This window comes from Vespula pensylvanica, chromosome 8 (assembly GCF_014466175.1).
Source record: "Vespula pensylvanica isolate Volc-1 chromosome 8, ASM1446617v1, whole genome shotgun sequence".
Lineage (NCBI taxonomy): Eukaryota > Metazoa > Arthropoda > Insecta > Hymenoptera > Vespidae > Vespula > Vespula pensylvanica.
Window position 1 is genome coordinate 1,707,087 of NC_057692.1, and position 17,518 is coordinate 1,724,604.

The 17,518-nt window shown below is 33.4% G+C and overlaps 2 protein-coding genes across 11 annotated transcripts in view; one reads left to right on the forward strand and one right to left on the reverse strand.

The window, feature by feature from the left end:
* Positions 1-207: 207 nt before the first annotated feature.
* LOC122631089 (ATP-dependent DNA helicase Q4) lies at positions 208-5,943 on the reverse strand. The gene is made up of 9 exons (XM_043816334.1): positions 5,520-5,943; positions 3,409-5,415; positions 3,143-3,254; positions 2,268-3,067; positions 1,907-2,194; positions 1,454-1,789; positions 1,148-1,307; positions 742-1,067; positions 208-650 (listed from the first exon to the last, which is right to left on the reverse strand). The coding sequence occupies exons 1-9, from the start codon at positions 5,628-5,630 to the stop codon at positions 420-422; spliced, it is 4,371 nt and encodes a 1,456-aa protein (XP_043672269.1). The 5' UTR covers positions 5,631-5,943; the 3' UTR covers positions 208-419.
* Positions 5,944-6,163: 220 nt separating this feature from the next.
* LOC122631087 (disco-interacting protein 2) overlaps positions 6,164-17,518 on the forward strand; it is a 36,806-nt gene continuing 25,451 nt past the window's right edge. For 2 of the 10 annotated variants that reach the window (XM_043816326.1, XM_043816325.1), the window contains exon 1: positions 6,164-6,475. Coding sequence is in view for 4 of the 10 variants with exons in the window: in XM_043816330.1 (XP_043672265.1) it covers positions 6,391-6,475 (85 nt within the window). In the remaining 6 variants the exon portion in view is untranslated. The remainder of the gene's footprint in view (positions 6,476-17,518) is intronic. The other 8 variants (XM_043816324.1, XM_043816327.1, XM_043816330.1 and 5 more) reach the window with 6 other exon arrangements.

A 17,518-nucleotide genomic window follows, 5' to 3' on the forward strand; every position in this document is an offset into this window, starting at 1 on the left:
CGTGTTTACGCTTTACGCCGCTAGAGGGATACAGGTGTCACCGTCATTACGCGGCCGACCGTCGACGCGTTCAAACGTGTTCGTAATAAATATTAATAGTACGAGCGATATATCGTACGTATTATTTATTTGTACAAATGTATACCAAGGACATCATGGAAACAAGATTATTTTCTATCAAAGATTATATTCAATAAAACGTCAGAGTTTAAAAACAAAAGTAAAAAATTTATTTTCTATACAGTAATGATCTTGCAATATATTTGACGATCAATCTATAATTATCAATATACTTTAAGAATATCTTATTTAAAAATTATCCATAAAAAAATAGAGAGAAAGTTAATATTCTACATATGTATATATAAAATAGATTTACTCAGTCATCACAACAAATGAAATGCACGAAATAGTATTAACTAACGTAACGCTAAAATTTCTTTAGTTGCTATTTGACAAATCGCATTAAAGTCGGACGATATATATGTTCTCCAGAAGCGGCATTTACTCCAAATGATGGCAGGATAATTTGGACTTTGTATGCCGTGAAAGATTCGTGCCACTGCACGGCCAGTAAAATTGTTATCTTTGTAACTCAAGATCAGATTACGTACGTCGGAAGCAATTTGTGCTTCGTTCAACAATTTAACCTGTAATAATACAAATACGATGTTATTATTAATTAGATGTAAAAAAAAAAAAGAAAAAAAAAAACAAAAACCATTCATCATATATACTCACTTGTGATCTACAAATAGTCTCGCTATTCAACAAGTGATCCGATTGGAAATAATTTCTTATCGTATTTTTAAGTCCTTCTGATTTATTTATAATTTCTTCCGATATAGTCGAACATTGATTAATAACTGGTACGCTGAATTTTTGAAGAGACATACTAATAGATTCAAGTTGTTGCAAAGAAGAAATTTCTTGCGATTGTGTTCTAGATACCAAAACATCCAAAGCTTCATCTAATTCAGCATCGGTTAAATCACCTTGAGCTTTAACTCTCAAACCTAATGTATCGTAACGAACTGATATAGCAGAACGTTTTGATTTACCATTGACTGTAAAGAAGATCGAAGAACAAGTAATCATTGCATTTTGTAAAACGTCATTCTCTTTAAAGACGTTTATTTGAATATACCTGTTTTCCATTCCAAATCTTTAAGATGCTTTTTAACAACTCCACTGTCCCATCCAATGATCGAGGCAATATCGATAACTTTGAATTCTATGGTAGTACTTTTTTCATGAGAAATACCTTTCTTTAAATCTAATGCAATTGCCATTGCTAATGGTGGACACTAAAATTATAAATTTGCTATTGAATATAATTTAGTATTAGAATATAAAATTATAAAATTATAAAATCGTTAGATATAATTTCTTGTATGGGTTTAAAAAAAAAAAAAAAAAAAAAAAAAAAAAAAAAATAATAATTTAGACTTACCGATTGCGCAGCTAACTTAAGTCCTTGCGGACCATTATAACTACTGACTTTAGCCACTGTATAAGCAGAAGAAAGAACCGTAAGAAATTTCTTATGATACAGTTCCAAATAACATAAGAAAGTTAAAATCATTTCTTCCGTAATGTCGAGCGTTTTAACCATTTCATCGATCGGCAGACCAACTTCGTGGCCAGAACATCTTTTAGCAGGTGTGTTTTTATTCATCTGTGCACATGAACAAGGTATAAAAACTTTTGCGAGCAAATGTCTGATTGTATGCCTGTCAATACTATTAGCGTATATATGTCTTCGCAATTCCCACTTGTCGCTGTTTTCCTAAAATATAAAAAGAAATATTTAGAAAATTTCCAAGACATTAATGTTAAGATATGAAAAAAGAAAAAAAAAAAAAAAAAGAAAGAAACAAAGAAAAAAGAAAAAATCGTGAAGTACCTCAGGACTTAAGAACAAATGACATTGTGCACTCAATCCATCTCGACCGGCTCTTCCCACCTCTTGTACGTATCCTTCAAACGTTGCTGGCATATTATAGTGTATTACAGATCGAATATCTGATTTATTAATACCCATTCCAAATGCCACAGTTGCCACCACAATTTTAGTTTGTCCATTCATAAAAGCTTTCTGTACAATTTTACGACGATAAGAGGATAATCCTGCATGATAAGCCTCTGCTATATGCGACACCTTGCTCTTTTCTTTTGCCGTTTCTTTTGGATCCTTAATCAAGAAAAATGTACAATAATATAATAACGTATATAAACGTGTGTACTTTGAATAATATTAAATTTACCAGCAGGGCAACTCTTATAAGACCCGCAATTCGCATACATTCTTCTCTACGTGTACAGTAAATTATTATAGAATTGCATTCTTTGAATCTCTCGCTTAACAAAAGTTTAATTAAAGCATTATCTCTTTGTTCATCCCTTGATACAGTTAAAAACAGATTGTTCGGTAATGGTACATCCGATATAACGCCTGCCATTCCATCATGAATATCCAGATGATGAATTATACTTTCAGCGGTAGATCTAGTAGCAGTTGCAGTTAGACCCAATACCGTTTTTACTCCTAATTTTTCTTTAAGAACACGACAAACCATAAGATACGATGGACGGAAATTATGAGACCATTGAGATATACAATGAGCTTCGTCTATACAAGCAAATGCTATAGGTGGAAGTTTTCTAAGCAAAGCACCAAATCCAGTTGATTTTTCACCAGCCACTACTGCTTCTGGCGAAATAAGTAATATTTGTATTTTCGACTCCTTCACAAGTTGCATTATGTTATCTCTTACTGTAGGAGTTTGATTAGTATGCAAACAAGCAGCAGATATGAATGATGGCATGCCAGTGACTTGATCATCCATTAATGATACCAATGGCGAAATGACTAATGTTATGCAGCTGGAATATTTGGAATATAAGTACGCTGGTAATTGATAACATAAAGATTTTCCACAACCAGTTGACAAAGTAAGTAATGTTGATTGACCAGATAATATTCTCATTATTGCTTTCTCTTGTCCTGGTCTGAAATTGTCATGACCAAACATCTTCAAAACTTCGAAGACTTCCTTAGGTGTATCTGAAAGAAAAAGAACATTAAATTAATTGATATGTTCTAATTATATCTCATTTTGTTAAAACATTATGATATTACCAATAAGAGATTGGTCCTCTTTCGTTGGATATAATGCAGTTAATACTTTAATTTCAGGGAGTACTAATTTGGCTAATAATTCCTCAGGAATTTTATGCATTCCAGAAATCTCCTGTAATAAATTTTCGTAATTATATGAAGTATATATATATATATATATATATATATATATATATATATACATATATATATATATATATATATATACACATATATATGTATATATACAGACAAAAAAGCAGTTACATATTTATAGAAACATTTACTTTCGTCTCCTCCTCCTTTTTTTGTTCTATTTCTTCCATAATATCTGCAATATCATCATCATCCAGAATATATTCATCTTCATTGCATATAAATTGTAATTCTTCTTTTTGCGTAACATACAACGGTTTTTCGGGAAGCTTATTTATTTGTTTGTTATGCGCAACAAGGGCATTTTGACTTGCCATTTTTTCTGCTTCTTCTAAACTTGGATATTCTGCAAGCTCGTCGATCTCAATCAAAGGTAATAAATTACTTGTTTTCAATGTTTTACAATAACGAGCAAAGTGCCCAGTCTCACCACATTTAAAGCAGGACAAACCATTCTTTTCAATGTAATCAATTACGTCGAGATTTTGGTCGCTCGATTCTAAACTTTTCTTTTTTTGTTTCCATTGATTTTTTTTATACTTTGAAAGATTAAATGACTTTTTACCACGTACAAAAATTTTTTTCTTTAGATTTATTCTAACGAAATTATCATTTAAGTTTTTAGTTTTTTGTTCCAATTTTTCTTTGTCAGTTTTTGCTCCCTTGACATTATCGGTAACAGAATCTAATAACGATACTGAATTGGAAAAATCGGCGACCAAATCTCCAGTACTGGATGAACATATCGTAATGCGCGGCACTGCTTCTAAAGTTTCTATTCCAAATACTGGAATATCGATGTTTTCCACAGCTGACGATGAATCTTCAGAATTTTTTTCATTCTCTACAACTTGTTTTCTTTTAGAACGTCTCGTAGCTTTTTTTTCACTCGATTTTTCATTAATCCTTTTATCGTTTTTATTCTTAGCTCTTTGAGTTCTTCCTCTCGTTCTTGTTACTTTTTTTTCCTTTGGAGATATATCTTCGCTAACACTGTCATCTGTATTAGAGTCATTTCTTTTGCTCTTTGGTGTACTTTTCCTTGATGTATTTTTCCTTGGTACATTTTTGCCTTCTGCAGTTTGTTTTTCTTCGTCCATATTTTTTTTAATACTTTGTGGATTTAATTCCACCGAATCATTATTTATTTCAGTATTACATACTGTCAATACATTGATTTCGTTATCATTAATTTTTAACAGAGTATTGGATAAGAGATTATTAGTTTCTATACAAGGTCGCTTAATTGCACGATCACAATCATACGGTCTTTTATTAGAATTTCTAATACGTTTATTTTTATGATCTTCTTCCGTATCACTATTACATATAAAATCTTCTTCGTCCGATACCTGTAATGACTCGTCATTGGATAATTTCTTTTCTTTCGGAGAATTAGATTCCATTGATTCGGTACCAGAATCACTCAAACTAGAAAGTCTTTGAGAAACAGAGCTCGTATCTAAATTCTTTTCTTCCGCACATCTGTTCAACCAACCCTCATTCACATTTCGATTGACGGTAATTATTTGATTCTCTATCAATTCGTGAATCGTATTTACAGACTGACTGTTGACTTTAGACTCTGTACTTACTATTTTTACGGAATTGCCAAAAATAGTTTCAGTCTTTTTATTTGTATCTTCTTCGACTACATCAACCGTTGTTTCCGATATATCACGAGTCTCATCTTTCTTGACGTTATTTTTCACTTTTGTTTGAGGTAAAGATTTTCGAGGATTTCTTTTTGTAAAATTGGAAGACGTGAATTTATTCCTAGAAAGTTGAAAAGAAGTAGATTTACCAACTAATAACTTTTCTTTCTTTTTAAACGAAGAATCTTCATTTTTACAGACACTGTCGCTCCATACGTCCTTAAGATTTTTTATTTCAGGTTCGTCTATCAAGGAAGCAGTCGTTGGATCTATGTTTTCACTATCTTTCTCATTGGAATTCGTTAATGATCTTTTTTCCGATTTTCCTACAGATTTTCGTACCGGAGACTCCATAGAAATATTCGTTTGTGTATCTTCAGAAAATGTAATATCTATAAGAGTTTCCTCCAATGCATCGGTTTTTAATTTCCAATACATTTTATATGCTTCCTTAATCGCAATATCAGCCTCCTTGATATCATTCTACGTTAATAGAAAAACAACTTAATACGAATTAAAAATAAAGGAATATATGTAAAAAAGTATTACGTATGCGTAAAACAAAAATAGAAGAGAGTATCGCATACCCTTGTTGGTTTACGTCCGTATTTTTCCATGAAATCGCTTTCCCATAATTTCACACGTCGCTTATATTTTTGATACCTGGATTTAAAAACGGGATCTTGCAATAGCTCCATTTTATTACAATCAATACGAAAATTATAGTTCCATAGAAGCACAGTGGAGTTCTCGAAGAAGAGAGGTTAATTCAAGATAACGGTTCATCGAACGACTTGCCGCGAAACTATGAAATAGAGCGGGAAAAAACGATCCAATGGGCTTATAGACGGCGCTACGTCATCAATATAAACTAGATCGAATAGGTACGACATTACCGACGTATCCAGTTAAGGTTAATCGTTTAATAAAATTATTAAGAACTGTACGTACGTAGTACATATGTTTTTATCGACGGAACAACACGTGTATATCAAAAAGGAACAAAACTATCGTAGACGCGTAAACGTATACACACGCACATACACATATATATCTGCAATGACATTAGTTTACTTTCTAAGAAAGCATGAATAAAAACTAAAGGAATAATAATATCGCAGAAGAAGAGAATCAACTATAAAAAAAAAAAAAAAAAAAAAAAAAGATTCATTGGATAAAGCAGTAGATAGGTACGCGAATGCTGCCAGTCGTTGGCGAGCTGTGGCGGTGGTAGGTTGAAATCTCGTGATTGGTGTGAACGATGTTTAGTGGTTAGAGTAAGCGTGGTGGGAAGGATAGGGAAGGGAAGGAGTGGGGAGGGAAAGAAGACCGATAGGGCGCCACCTATCGTCAACGGAGAAGAGTCAGTAGCAGGCAAGATGGCCGAGCGGTGGTGACGGGTCGAGGAATGCACGGCTGGAGAATTCGCGATCTCGGCTTAGCGCGGATGGCCTAGCGATGGCCGAATTCAACATCGACATCGGCAAGCTCCCGGAGGACGTTAGGGAGAAACTCGCCGAGCTGGATCTCGAGCTTTCGGAGGGTGAGTAAAAAGGATAAATAAAAGTTAATATAGCTTTCGATTCCTCTGGTGATCGCGCGGCGAACCCTCTCTCTCTTTCTCTCTCTCTTTCTCTCTCTCTCTCTCTCTCTCTCTCTCTCTCTCTCTCTCTCTCTCTCTCTCTCTGACTCACCACCCCGTGCCGTAGACCCCGATGAGAGAGAGAATCCCCTAGCCCCTGTGATAAAATCGATAACACCTTGCTCGTCGCTCGCTCTTTCGCTCTTTCTCCACCCTATCCCTTTTCTTCTCTTTCATTTATTTATCCATATATTTATTTATGTATTTATTTATTTACGTATGTATTTACTTACTTACTTACTTACTTACTTGCTTGCGTGCTTATTTGTTTAATTACTTACTTACTCTTCCCGTTTAATTTCCTCTCACCGTCTATTCATCGTATATTCATTTTATTTTTTCTCTTTCATCGATTTCTTTCATTCGATTATGTGTACTTGCATACGTTAGATCGATCGAGTCAAGTGTTTCATTGAATTCTCCACGTTCTTGGAAATTCAGATTCCTTTGAGATCTATTGACAGACAGACAGAGACGGAGAGACACACAGAGAGAGAGAGAGAGAGAGAGGGAGAGAAAGGATGAAAAAAAGAAAATAAAAAAAAAAAGAAAAATAGAAAATGAGAATAAGAATAAGAATGAGAAAGAGAGCCGCGCCTTCCTTCTTTCCTTCCTTCCTTCCTTCTTTCTTTCTTTCCTTCCTTCGAGGATGCGTCGCGTAGAAGGTCGCGTTTCACCTAAAGGAATCATATTCGTCTCGCGACGCCGCTCGATAAGAACCATTTTTTTTTTCTTTCTTTCTTATTCTCCTTCTTCTTCGTCTTCTTCGTCTTCTTCGTCTTCTTCTTCGTAGACTATCGTAAAAGGAGGCTTTTAAGTGCACGCGTGCGTGTCTCTGCTGTTAGCCTGTTTGCTTCTACCTCTCTCTCTCTCTCTCTCTCTCTCTCTCCCTCCCTCCCTGTCCTCCTCATTCTCTCTCTCTCTCTCTCTCTCTCTCTCTCTCTCTCTCTCTCGTTGTCTCCACGTATCCTCCGTCACGTACACGCGTACTTCGGATCAGCCAAAAACTTCGTCATTTTCTTCTTAATCTTCTTCATCTTTATCTTTATTTTCATCTTCATCTTCATTTTCATCTTCTCTCTTTCTTTTTTTCTCTCTCTCTTTTCTCTCTCTCTCTCTCTCTCTCTCTCTCTCTCTCTCTCTACACCTTTTTCTTTCTCTCCTTTCTTCCCACGTTCTCTCGGAGGTAATATAAATAACTGAAAATAAGATCTATCTATTAATAGAAGATGAGCCTTTGAACGATCATCCTTTGCACATAGAAGAAAGGGTTTAACGATAATTTTATAAAGTAAATCGCGAACCATCCGTAAAGAAGAAGATGATGATGATTAGGAAGAGAAAAGAAACAAAAAAAAAAAGAAGGTGAAGAGAAAACAAACGAGAAAAGAGAGAGAGAGAGAGAGAGAGAGAGAGAGAGAGAGAGAGAGAGAGAGAGAGAGAGAGAGAGCAAAAAAAAGAAGAAGGGATCGTTGTAGAGTTTCCGTATGGATGACAAAGACACCAGCCCCCGGAAGGGTTTAGCGAAAGGATTGCAAGGAGAAAAGCTCTTTCCTGTACAGCACAATATAAATAGGGGACATCTTTTCTAAATGGTGCCCTTTAAATATATACTCGTAACTTCCGATTTGAAAAATACTCTACGTACGTTTATTATATATATATATATATATAAGGATGTTTTAATTAGACAATATTATATGTGTATAGATTATATTATCTAATATAAATATATATTAGATATATGAAATTAGATATTTTTCTCTTAGATCTCTCTCTTTCTTTCTGTCTTTCTTTCTTGGTCCGTTCGTTTCGATTTTGTATTTTAAGCATCTCCGACACAAGTGTGTGTCTGTATGCGCATTTCAGAAAGAGAGAGAGAGAGAGAGAGAGAGAGAGAGAGAGAGAGAGAGAGAGAGAGAGAGAGAGAGAGAGAGAGAGAGACTAGTTAGCCGCGACAAGTTATTGACCGGTTTCTCACGAATACACAATCCACGCTTAAGCGACCGCTTCATTAATCGTTAACTCTTCTATATACTCGTAGTTTATTACCACCCATATACATATGAAACTACCATGTGTCTATTACTACTATTACTACTACTATTACTACTACTATTATTATTACTAGTATTATTACCAGTATTACTACCAGTATTACTATTACCACCATCATCGCCATCATGAATTCTTCATCATTCGACATATTTTATTCGTCCTATCCAACGTGTCTCTCATCATGTCGATTAAAGTCAAAAAATAATAATTCGTATATCGTCAACTTAAAAATAGATTATCTTTCCATCCATCCATCCATCCATCCATCCATCCATCCATCCATCCATCCATCCATCCATGTATCTATCAAGGTTCCTAAATCACCAGTTAGTTTTACAATCAAAAACTAAGAGAGTAGATGGGAGGGAGGTGGAGAGAGACGGGAGAGAAAAAACAGTTAGTTTACAAAGTGTCGAAGAAAGATTAATCGATTTTTATAATCACTTAGAAATCTTTGGCGTCGAATAATAGTAACCCTCTGTTTATCTCTGTCTCTTCCTCGTTTCTTTTTTTTTTTTTTCCTTATAAAACTAGCAGGTGTGAAATTTCGATTGCTTTTTTTTTCTTTCTTTCTTTCTTTCTTTCTTTCATTTCTTTTTTGCACGGTTGAAGGAGACAGAAAGGAGGTCCAACGGTGTATAGTCAAGGATTTGCCTAATGTTTGTATTCTTAGTTACGACTATTATAATGTGAAACCCTAACCGGTTTTCTCGAATCAACGTTTCTCTCTTTCTTTCTTTCTTTATTTCTTTCTTTCTTTCTTTCTTTCTATCTATCTATCTCTCTTTCTATATCTCTATCTTAGTCAAACGAATGGCATCCCTCCAACAAGAGGAAAGGTACGCTAATGCTAATACCAGTTTAGACGTTTACATTCTAACTGACGTTAGGAGCTTCCATTAAAGCGTAATAGTTGAGAGTTGGCCTTGTTCGCGAGTCTGAGAGGCATGTATATAGAGAAACGATTTTCGTTTATACGATTCGATAACAAGTTCGTTGCGATTTAAAGGAAAACGAGGGTTTTCGTTGGATCCAACAGTTACGGAAAATAATTCTTTTTTTTTTTTGCTTCCTTACGGGAAAACGAGACCGTACGTTCCTAAACTTTATAATTTTAGAATCTGAAGAAAAAAAAAAGAGAAAGAATAAAAAAGAAACGTTTAGCCTACAAAAAAAAAAATCGATTTTTAAAATCACCTAGAAAATTTTAATATCAATATGATGATTAATTATTTCAATATGTAATATAATTCATGTGTCGATGATTTGTATATATATATATATTTTTTTTTTGTTTTTCTTTCTTACGTATGCGTTTATATTCCGACATTAAATCGCAGGTTTGCGTTATGCCTAACGATCTTTGTGCGGCTCTTGTTGCAATGTCCTCGTGCAAGTGACGTCAGCTGGAGGATGGTGGTGGGTCACTGTACAGCATCATCCTCAAAGAGGTTTATTTGCATGTGAGGTAATTGCTTAGATTATCCGTTCATGTGTGTTTCAATAGAAACGGACATCATCGTCGTCGTTGTCATCGTCGTCGTTGTCGTTGTTGTCGATCATCGGTGGTTGTCGTCATCGTCATCGTCGATGTTAACGTTAACGTAGTTGTCGTCGTCGTCGTCGTCGTCGTCGTCGTCGTCGTCGTCCTCGTTGCAACGTAACACGAGAAACGATCGAGCTCAGTTCGCACTAAGTGTTATTTTACATCGATCGTAAGGAAGTATATTTAGATTCTATTCAGTTTTCTATGGCTCTTATATACACTCTTTTATTATTATTATTATTATTATTATTATTATTATTATTATTATTATTATTATTATTATTATTAAGATGCAAATATTAATTTCTTTGAAACGTTGAAAGTAATGAAAAACGAATACACGTGTTTATTTTGGATCGATCGATAAGTAATGTTTGAATTTTTAATATATGTTATATATAAATACTTAGTAAAGACAACATAAAAATATGTAAATAAATAGTAGGCTAGTATTAGGTTGCATCAATAAATAATATCATATACTTTATATTTAAATAAATAGTAAAGAATAGCATTTGATTTAATTTATTATACATATATCTAAACAATAGGATAATATTGGATTATGATTAAGTAATGTTAGAATTTATCGTATATATATATATATATATATATATATATATATATATATTTTATATCCAAGTAAGTAAATAGTAAACAATAATTCAATACTTTATATCAAAATACAGAATAAACAATAGGATATTATCAAGTAGCATTGATAAATAATGTTAACATTTTCATTATGCGTTACGTCGAAATAAATAACAAATATTTAATATTCTTTTATTCAGTATATTATATCTAAATAAAAAGTCGAATAATATGATATTAGATATTAATTAATTACATATCTATAATTACATATCTAATAATTATTTTACAAAATTATAAATAAATTCACTTATTTATTTTTATTACGTAATGAGATTATATATATATATATATTTTTTTTATCCGTCGTATTGAGCGTTTATTATCCTACCTGCGCGCGTGCTACTAGAGGCACATTTAAGATGCTTTCCGCAAGCTCGAAGCGACGAGGTTCATGACCTGAAAGGTCGTCGCGGTCGCGTAAGTATAAAGTTCCGACGAGACGACGGCGACGATGACGACGACGACGACGACGACGACGACGACGACGACGACGACGACGACGACGACGTCGACGTCGACGTCGACGTCGACATATCGACGATGGGAGGGTTGATGTCGACGGCTGAGAATTTTCGATCGTTCGAACGACATTATCAACTCTAAACTATTTCGATTTATTCCTTTTTTCGGTATATTATTTTACTTATTTATTTATTTCTTTATTTTTATGTGACAAATTTACATATCGCTGCAACTTGAGATTCATTTATAACCAATGTTGGAAATCGTAGTTTAATCTCTCAAAGGATATGTCCATCATTATTACATAATCAATAATCAATTGTATCGATCGATATTATATTAATTTAGGATAATATAGGATATGTGTGTGTGTGTGTGTGTGTGTGTGTGTGTGTATATATATATATACATAGGTATATTAGCATATTAGTAGTGTGATATGAATTTATATCTTTTCATTCATTATATTAAATTCATTCATATTATTCGGAGATATTAATTTATTATATTATGTTATATTATTTATATATATTTTTATATAGTACGAGAGTTGATCTATTAAAAATTTATAAATAATATAAATTAATACAAGATAATATATCTGTTATATGAATGAATATCTTTTAATTTATTTCCAATATTAAATTATTATAATTAAATCGTTTATCTTCTCATTTTTTTTTCTTTTTTCATCGTTCTCATTCTTTATTTTAATTTTAGTATTCATTAAAAATATATATTTAATTTTAAACGCTGACTGGGAAAGACTGAAATCTTTTTTTGATTTTAGAATAACAAGATTTCTCAATATATATATATATATATATATGAACGTCGTTGTCCCTCTTACGATGGACCAATCCTTTTATTATCCGCACGAATACACGTCGCTGGGCACATGAGACTTTTAAGTCTTGTTTATGACGAGATATAAGCAGCTTACGTTATATACACACACGCCACGTGCTATCTAGTCATAGATAACCGTAAAAACCGATCGCTACGTGTCGTGAAAAATCGTATACTCTTATCCTTGCTTCTTAACTTTTGTCCTTCGTATGTTGGACGAGCCAAATTAGACTTGTTATATTAACTGCGTCTAATTTCCATAATTCTATGTAATTTCTTAAGTCACATACTCGTATGCCTATGATTATTTTATACATTTTATTTCATCCCTTTCTTTGTCATGAAATTAATTGTTCTTATGCGAAAATTAATATTTGATAAATTGTATAATAAATATAATATACTAATTTGATGTTATATATATATATTTTTTTTTTAATGGAAACAATTTAGTTACACAGTTCTTTTAAATAATTGTCTCTCTCTCTCTCTCTCTCTCTCTCTCTCTCTCTCTCTCTCTCTCTCTCTCTCCCTCTGTCTCTCTCTCTTTTTTTTAAATAAAGCAATTAATATTCTAAATTCTAAAGTAATAAATATTCTAAAAATTTCGAAACACGTACGTAACAATACTTAGCGTGTCTAACAAAAGAAATAGAAAGTTACTACCATTAGCTTAGAATTTGATAATCACGGTTTTATTAAACGACCACGAGACATTAGAGAGGTGGTAACACCGTCGTTTTATCTCCGACGATTTATGCGGCCGCCTTCCGTCAGACCACGTCTACTATTGCGTCGTGATGATTGCCAAACGTTAGAAAAGTCCGGTTCTCGTTAGCTTCTAACGGATGAAGATCGCAAACGTAATATTTCAATGCTTATCGACTCTAGCTCGATATACGATTATTCTCAAAGATATATCGAGAAAAAAAAAAGCTACATAGTACGAACTCAAAGTTAATTATAAATGAATGGAAAAAAAATTGATTTGATTTTGTAGATTCACATTTGATTATCAAATCTATCCTCTAATCTTCATTTCAATAAAATAGACAAAACATCGTGCGTCGATATCGAACAGGAATATAGAGTGAATCGAACATTTCATCTAAACTTATAGCGTTTTACGATATGAAAAAAAAAAAAAAAAAATGAGAGAGAGAACGGATGAAAAAGTCTCGACAAAAATTATAATCGATTATTATAAATTCTAATTGCTTATAAATTCTATTATATAAACTATAATTGATTATATAAATTTTAATTTAATTCATTGTAAATTCTATATCGTATAAGTTATAATCACGTATTAATTTTAATCGATTTTAAATTCTATTATATAAACTTTAATTGATTTCGAAGATGACTTAGAAATACTTTTGGCACACCCTGTAGAAATTCGACGATTCTGACAAAGAAAGAGAGAAAGAGAGAGAAAGGAAGAACTCAAAACAAAGGAAACTAATTTCGTATCGGAACCGTCGAGCGAGGGTAGTAGCGAGAAGATCTTAAGACAGCTTCTCAATTACAACTAGTACGGACACTTTATCTATCGTAGTAGAAAATTTCTTCAAAGTGTTTTGCTTCAAAGTATTCTCGATTACATGCGATACGTTCTCGTCGTCGTTGATATGACGATTTGCAATACCGTGAAATAAGATCTCGAGCGTGGCGGTAAGGATCGATGGTTCGATCGATTGATATCGATCGATTTCAATGCGTTTAGAGTTTATAATAAGAACCTGTTAAGAAGGAAATTAGATAGATAGATAGATGAATAGATGGATAGATAGATAGATAGATAGATAGATAGATAGATAGATAGATAGATAGATAGATAGATAGATAGACAGACAAAGATGAAATTTCAACCAGCTAGACTAATATTTTCTCGTTCGATTTGGAACGTTTGGAAGCTTAGCTCGTTTTAGCGTTCGAAACTATCGATCTTCGTCCGTGACGTTTACCATGGCGTTGAAAGAGAGAAAGAGAAAAAGAGAGAAAGAGAAAGAGAAAGAGAGATGCGTCGTGTGCGCTCGCGCGCACGAGATGTCGCTAGAGCGCGCAGGTGCAGCTGCAACGACTCCGAGTTGCTGCAAATATATATATATATATATATATATATATATATATATATCTTTCTTACTCTCTTACTTTCTTACTCTTTCGTTCTCTTGCACTTCGGTCGTTCCTGTCGCTCCTCCTATTGCCTCACGAATCGTTTGTAAGATCAAGGTCGTTGGTTTCGTGGGTAAACGTCCTCGAGTCGCCTTGAGAGATGCGCCTTGCGCCTTGCGCGTTGCACTCTCCGATCTCTCGCTCATCCTCATATTCCTCTCTTACGGTCCATTACGTACCACCCCCACGCCTTTCCAAAGATCTCTCCCTGTATAAGGTCCAATCCGTCCCTCTACACATTTTCTTTCTCTCTTTCTTCTTCTCTAACTCTTTCATTCTTTCTTTCTCTTGCCAATAGCAATATAGTATATATATATATATATATATATATATATATATATATATCTTGTATTTATTATATATTTAGTATATACGAATGTACTTATAACGAGAGAAGTGGAGAGAAAACTTAGATATACGTACAATAGAAATGTAGAAATATAGATTTTATTGTATGCATATTTATGTCTGCCTCTCTCTCTCTCTCTCTCTCTCTCTCTCTCTCTTCTACCCCTTCTCAACCCTTTCATTCTTCACAATATGTACGTACGTGTGAATGAATGAATGTATGCATTGTATCTATACATTGTACGTACGTACGTATGTATTTATTTATTTATACGTATATACTTACGTCGCCCTTACAAAGTCGCGTCGAGAACACCAGAGGAATGCACTCGATAGCCTCGACCCAGGAGTCGAGCTTTCCTAAGAGGGTTGCGTGCTCGACGAGCCGAGTCTCGATCAAGACACTCGCACGCTCGAATTAATAACCTCCTCTTCCTCCCTCACCTCCTTTCACGTTCTCAATCTCCCTTCGTAGGAAACTCATCTTCGAAGCTAACTCTCTCAATCGACACGATTCAGATTTGACTGGTCTCGTTTAACTGATATAATTATATACGGGATTACGAATATATTCTCCGTGAAAATTAATCATAGATATATAATAATATTGTTGGAAAGTTTTGAAACTTTCATTTGGAAATATCTTGGAATATTTTTCTTTTTGATCGAATGTTAATCATTATGTCTTTACGATAGGGTAACGGCTTTGTTCGATGATTACAGCCAGAGTTAAGAGATATCAAGAAACCTTTGGGCATTAAGGAAATATCTTTGAAGTTTTATGTAAACGTTTTGAGATAAGATGTCTTATCGTATCGGGTATTTCGTATAACGAAATATCGACAAATTTTTCTTTATGAATTTTTATATGTGCTTGAATATCAATGAAAATTAATTTATACGTACACACACACACACACACACATTCTGTGTGTGGGTATAATTTTAGAGAGGATCATTAAGTTCAAGCGAACTTATTTTATAGCACCTATCAAAGAAGAAGAACGGAATGAGGAAATCAAAAAATATGATCCCCGAAAAAACTGTGACTTAATTTTTCATACGTTTTATTACACGTATTTATTTATAAATTCATAAGTTTCGACGAAACCGATCGCCATGATGTCTGATGATCCGTTATTAATAAATTATTTTCTTTTTTTATTGAACGATCTATTTCGTAGAAAATATCTTCATCGTACAAGATACAAGATATCAAGAAAGAAATTCATTTTAAATTCTACTTCGTATAAATTTTTTTTTTACGATACGGTCGTTTGACAAAGGGAAATATCCCAATGTCGGGAATTATTCCATGTTTTCCGCTTCACCGTAGAAAAGACTATAGTTAAAAATCGATAAGGAACCGTCTTTGAAAGGAAAAAAAAAAAAAAAAGAAAAAGACAGAAAGAAAGAAAGAAAGAAAAAAAAATAAATAAAAAAAAAAAAAAGAAAGGTTCAAGCAGTGGCGCGACGCGACACGGGATCGAAACTATCGCCGTAAGCGAGCCTGACCGTGGGTTCTGGTTGTGAGAGCTTTGTTCCATGGAATCTGTGCTCTGTCGAAACTCGACTTTCCTCGATGGCCATTACGTACCGCCTACTTCGAGTAATCGCGTTCGGAGTGTCTGACTTCTCGCGAGAGACGATTGAACGTGGGCGAGGGCAATCTTATTCGTGGAAAATAACGAAGATGGAGTATACAATGATGTATTCGAAATTTACAAGAATGAATCTTTCCTTATATACCGGATATATATCATTAAGGAGAAGGGAAAAAGAAAAAGAAAAGAAAAGAAAAAAAAAAAAAAAGATAAATTACAATATAATCGATTAACAGACTTCGATCTTTATCGATCATAAAACTAATTATTTTTAATAATTATTATTATTGTATAATTAATTGTTTTATTAGAAAAAGTTTCATGAAAGATATAGTTTTTTTTTTTCTTTTTTTTTTTTCCGTCAAAATATTCTTCAAATAATTAATTCGTCAAAGTGTACAATTTTTTGTCGATATTTTTTATGAGGTCTCGACGAATTAAACATTGATGTTTTCATATGAAAATATCGAAGAATAATTATGTTTAAAAATTGTTAAATATTCTGATGAAATTTTCGAGAAAACAAACAATACTTTTTTCTTTTTTTCTTTTTTTTCTTTTTTCTTTTTCTTTTTCTTTTTCTTCCTCGTCCTCCCTCTAGAGCGTCAAGACTAACGGTTCTATAAAAGTTAAGTCTCTCTCTCTCTCTCTCTCCCCCCTCTTTTCTCTCTCCCTTTCCCCTCTCTTTCTTTCAAAGTTAAACGGAAGTCGTAAGAAGAGGTAACATCGCGTTCCTCGTGGAATAAGGAAGCGATAACGACGGCAAAAGTGTTCAAAGCTGTTCAAAGCCATAGTAATATAAGAACCCGAGTAAAAGGTAGAAGCTTGCCGTTGAGAAGTGTTGTCGGTCTGCGTTAAAGGCTAATTTCGTTGAAATTTTCTTGGAGAGAAGAGAGTCATTCGTTGGCTGTTAAATCTTTTCTGCTCGTCCTTCTGAATTGGATTCATAATCATAGTCTTTTTCGTTAGTCCATGGAACACCGTCTGATCCTGATAATATAATTTCTCTAGCAATTTCGCTATCCTAACATGATTTCATTTATTGCTTCTAAAGATAACATGAAGATAATTTCTAATAATGCCGTAAGAAGAAAAAGAAAAAAAAAAAAAAAAGAAAAAACAAAAAAGAAAAGTAATCGACAAAAGAATTATCTACAGGTAGAAAGAGACATGAAGGGGAGAGAAAGAGAGTTACTTTTTGAGTTGATTTCTCGAAGTCGAACGGAGAAAAAGCTTGTAATT